The following is a 4,933-nucleotide window of genomic DNA, read 5'->3' as shown; positions in this document are numbered from 1 at the left end:
TTCCCTAGCTTTAAAGTTTAGGACCAGTAACCCCCTGTTGTTACTGCTATAGCTATTATTGGAAAGAGGAAAGGCTCCTTACAAAAAAAATAACCATTTTACCTATCCCTATCTTCTACTGGGAGAACCACTGCTCTCCTGATAGAAACCACTAGTGTACAGGCATTCATTAAGTTTATCTCACAAGAAAAAGGCCTCCTGTGGGAATAAGACCTTCCACTTTCATCAAAGAAGATCTCTCCTGGAGGACCGGGAGAAGTTCTGGAGAAGGCATGGAGAGCATTGCTTTGTTGCTTCCCCACCTCCCATAGACTGGGAGGGGAGGAGCAGCCACCCACTGCTCCAAGAGAAAGGGGAGAAGCAGAGCAGAGCAAAGCAGCAGCCACTCCTGTGCACCCTTCCCCACAGGCTGAGAGTCCCCAGTTTGGAAAGCAGGTGATGCACCTTGGGGGTTGCCCTTGGGACCAGTCTGGCCCCTAAGACTCCTTACTTGCTCCACCAGACCAGGTCTAGGGAATGGTTGGGAACTTTGCCCCACTGCCCCAGTCCTCTCCTGGACTGGTCTGGGAGGGGACTGGAGCAGCTGCTCATCCTCACGCCTTCCCCAAGTCAGGGTCCCAGCCAGCAGAGGCAGCTGCAGGAAGAGCACCTGTACTGCTCCCTCTCCCAAGAAGAAATGAATGCCTGTTTTTCATAGATTTCATAGACATGAGGGCTGGAAGAGACCTTGGAAGATCATCAAGTCCAGCCCCCTGCCAGGTTTCTCTTGATGGCGTTCAAAGTAGGTGCTTGAACCACCTCCGGCAGCAGGCTATTCCAGACCTTGGGGGCTCGGACAGTAAAGAAGTTCTTCCTTATGTCCAGCCTGAAACGGTCTTGCAGTAGTTTATAACCGTTCGACCTCGTCATCCCTTGGAGCGCTCTGGTGAACAAACGTTCCCCCAGATCCTGGTGAACACCCCTTATAAACTTATAAGTAGCCATCAGATCACCCCTGAGCCTGCGCTTTTCCAGACTGAAGAGCCTCATAGCTCTTCGAGACCTTCATTAAGGAAGTAACCCTTGGATCTCCCACATGAACACAGGACTCCATTCCTTGTTCGTGCTGTGACTTGTTTTCCCTTCCACGTGTCTGGTAGGATGACAATTCTCCTGCACAACACAGCTCACCTTTTATCTGCTGCTGGCAGTGCAGCGAGTTGCACGAACCAGAGCTGCCTTCCGCTTCTGTGGACGGATCTTCATCATCGATGTTAATTTCTTCGGTAATGATATCTGGCCCCAGTTTGGCCATATACAACATGCTGATTCTTTTTAGGGTCTTGTTTTCTTTGTTCAACTGAAAAGGGACAAATGCACATAGTGACAATTTAAGGTTGAGAGGTTCAGGTAAACAGGTAGCCAAAAATAAATAAATAAAGAGAAAGAATCAAAGCATACTGTTTCTTCTTCATCATTACAAGAAAATCTATCAAAACATGCAAAAAGCAAGACAAATACAGTAATATCACTTTAAAACACGGCTCCTAACATGACTGTCAAGCCTAAACCATCAGGCTTGCACCCTTGCTCCTTTAACAGAGTTTGGCTCAGGCATTCTGGTTCACTTAAAAACATTTTCTTTTTTGGAGTAGAAATGGAGCTATCTGGTACTTCTGGTTAATGAACATCCTATATAGGCACAAGTCAAATCAAATCAAATCAAATCAAATCGTCAGGCTTACTGTAATACTGCTTTTTGTGAAAACTTTATCAGCTACTATCCTTTACCACAACAATTTAACGATGTGACAATCAGCTTCTGATCATTTTGATACTGCTGATCTCTCAAATAGCAGCAAGAAGAAAAAAAACAGATCACCTAGTACATTAAGGGTCAAAACCACGATGCTTTTGTACCCACCTCCCATCACTCAACGGTTTCCCCTCTGCAGCAAAATCTCTGCTCTGACAGCAATGAACTCTGGATTTTCTATCAAGAGCATGCAGTATAACCTGAACAAATGCCCTAAGAGACTATATGCAAGAGGCAAGGGTTTCTTAAGGTGGTATCTTTTACTGGGCCAACTATATAGATATCATTCTAAGACATCTTTGCCTCTCACATAGTATCTGGTCCATCACAGCTACAACGTCACTCTTACACTATCCTAACAAACTATATACTGCTTCCCTATATTAGAAGGGAAGACCTACAGTTACTGTACTGGGCAACTGACTCAGGCCAAGCTCCCCCTATAACAAGGGGAGATTTACTTGTGGAAAGAGCCCCTTCAAATACATTCCTCTCCCAAAGAATGAAACGGAGGAAGTGAGCAAATAAATACCTTGCGCGGTTTAGCCAGCATGTATTAACAAGCAAGTCAGATTCGGTAAATCTGGGACAGCACTACTCTTTTCGCTGCCTGTGCATGTCTCTATGCACATTACAGAAAGTATGGAAAGGGAGGGAAGTTACATAAATAAATTCATTTTCTTAGTTATGTGCTGATTGCCTATCTTATTAATTTTAATATCGTGTCATTATGCAAACAATTAAGTAAATACCTCTGGAAAGTACATTGCTAATGCATCTAAATTAAAGAGATTTCTTGTCGGTGTGATTTCTGCCACATCCAAAGATGTACTTTGGGCAGGGGGGAAAAAACAACAAAACAGCCAGCATTGCTAATGAAATTTGGTTCAAAATTGCTGTAATCCATTTTCTGATGAAGTGGCTTAGATGCATTTTGCACAACCAAAAATATATAACACGGAGATAAAAACATTCTTTAATAATAATGCACTTCTGATGAGATGGAATATAGAAAATTACACACTTGCTAAATTCATCAGACTAGATGCAATCAACTGAGCATTGGAGGTCACCTCTTGCCTGCCCTTGTTTTGCTTTCATAAACAATCACCTGAAATGTAATGCTTTGGGTGACTTTTTCATTTAATTCAGACACTGAAATGCTCATTATTCTTTTATGTCACATGTGGGATAGTTTCAAAGTTGTTTTCCATTTAACCCAAACACGTATAAAACCGGATAGATAAAAAGTTATGCTGCATGAATTATTGTTCTAAAAACATAATTGAACAGACACTTCTTCCAAAAAAAAAAAAAAAAAAAAAAGGATAAATGGCAATTATATTTTAGAGGTTCACATATTACATTTTTTAACTCCCTCAAAACTATCACTTATACTGCAACAGAAGGCAAACAGGCATCTATTATGCTTACCAAGTGATTTATCCCCTGATTTTATTCTTTCAACATAAAAAAAAAAAATCAGAACAAGCTCAAAAGCAGTCATTCTTCTCACCTTAGTAGCCAAAGCCTCTGCACTTTCACGACATGTCTTCTCAATTTCAAGATGGTTTTGAATACAATTTACTTCCTCAATAACCATGTGAGAAACTAAGTGATAGGAAAAAAAATCCACACACATTTAGTTCTTACAGAGATTAAAAATTAGTCAGCCTTTTTCTGTACTTGACACACTCATCCCATGATTATGAATACTTAGACTTAGTCAGCTTTTTTGAGAATAAGCATTTCAAGCTCATGAAAGCCGAGATGAAAGCAATACATATACACTGGAAAGGTTATGAAAACAGATTGCGAGTATCTGGATTGTTGCTCAAAAAGTCTTTCTATTAACCATTCTGGCATTATTGTAATTGGAGAGGTTGCTGGTGACTAAAGGCAAGTCCTAAATCGGCAGACTTTAAAGGCCAGAAGGGACCATTTTGATCACAACCTTTACCCAGACTCCACATCATCATTTTTTACTTGTACTGCAGCAGTCCCCAAAGAGCCCCAGTCCTGGATTGGTACCTTTACAGTCTGCCCCTGAGTTTGTAAAATAAATTTCCACCATATCTCCGTTTCCACACACACTTTGCACTTTTCATAAAAGTCTGTGGACTGAATATTTTCCCTATTTTATATTAGGCAAAAGGTTTAACTACAAAAAAACCCCAACCCGTGAGTGAAAGGATTTTTAGCCAGCAACTAATCAAGTTTTCTTCCTGTTAGGAAGCAAATTCTAACCACGCAGTCCACATACAGACATCACAGCACGGCCCTAGTTTGAAATTTCACGTGGCCCCAATTTTCAAGAAACTGAGAAATATTCAAGTTCCAACATCAAGACTACCTTGGATATGTTGTATGAGGATTACAGTCACTTTTTGACTCTCTCATTTAAGGTCAATTTTTATAGATATCATTGCTACTGCATGCACTCTGTAACATTAAAAGCTGCAAGACAGGTGTGCCTCGTTCTTGTTGCTGTGCAAATCTGAAGTTTGTCCGGTCAAAAAAAAAAAAATCACAAAATGCTGACCTGAGTAATGCAATGACACAGATCTCTGTGTTTTAATTATTCATGGTTGAGTTCTTTCTGTCTGGCTCTGCAGTGACTGGAAGCAAAGACTTAGCGAGCTGCGTGCCCAGTCCTACAAAGTGATATAGGCAGAGGGACCTCCCCGACCCCTCGAGCCACAGGCATGCCTTTGTGGGACTAAGACTGAAATCAGACATGAGCAAGTGTAATGACATATGTGGGAAATTATCTGTGGTAGTACTTCCAACTTGGAAATAACCTGCCAATCTTAGGCACATATATTGTGCTCATTATAACAAAACCTGAACATTTCACAATGCCCAACTGTATTTCTCTTCATGACACCCCACAAAAATAAGGAAGTACAATTATTCCCATTTTACAGAAGGGGAACTGAGACACAAGTAGATTAAAGGGGTGGAAGAGATTTTCACAAAGCAGGTTTGGCAATTAGGCACCTAACTGCCTTTGAAAATCTTTAAGTGATTAACCCAAAGCCAGATAAAACATCTGAGCCATAGCAGTCCCTGAACCCGATGTTCCCAAGTCCTCGCTGCAGTACTCTAACCACTGCACCATTCTCGCTCTAAGGGCCA

General features: G+C 41.4%; 1 protein-coding gene across 4 annotated transcripts in view; it reads right to left on the bottom strand.

The window, feature by feature from the left end:
- Nucleotides 1-4,933, bottom strand: part of SHTN1 (shootin 1) — a 106,076-nt gene that overhangs the window by 71,990 nt on the left and 29,153 nt on the right. For 3 of the 4 annotated variants that reach the window (XM_006020550.3, XM_025200183.1, XM_006020548.3), the window contains 2 exons: nt 3,312-3,406; nt 1,171-1,339 (listed from right to left, as the gene is read on the bottom strand). In XM_006020550.3, coding sequence (XP_006020612.1) covers nt 1,171-1,339; nt 3,312-3,398 — 256 coding nt within the window. In that variant the 5' untranslated portion in view covers nt 3,399-3,406. The remainder of the gene's footprint in view (nt 1-1,170; nt 1,340-3,311; nt 3,407-4,933) is intronic. The other variant, XM_025200184.1, reaches the window with a different exon arrangement.

Source organism: Alligator sinensis, unplaced genomic scaffold (genome assembly GCF_000455745.1).
Source record: "Alligator sinensis unplaced genomic scaffold, ASM45574v1 scaffold527_1, whole genome shotgun sequence".
NCBI classification, from domain to species: domain Eukaryota; kingdom Metazoa; phylum Chordata; order Crocodylia; family Alligatoridae; genus Alligator; species Alligator sinensis.
This window is presented reverse-complemented; position numbering and strand designations above follow the sequence as displayed.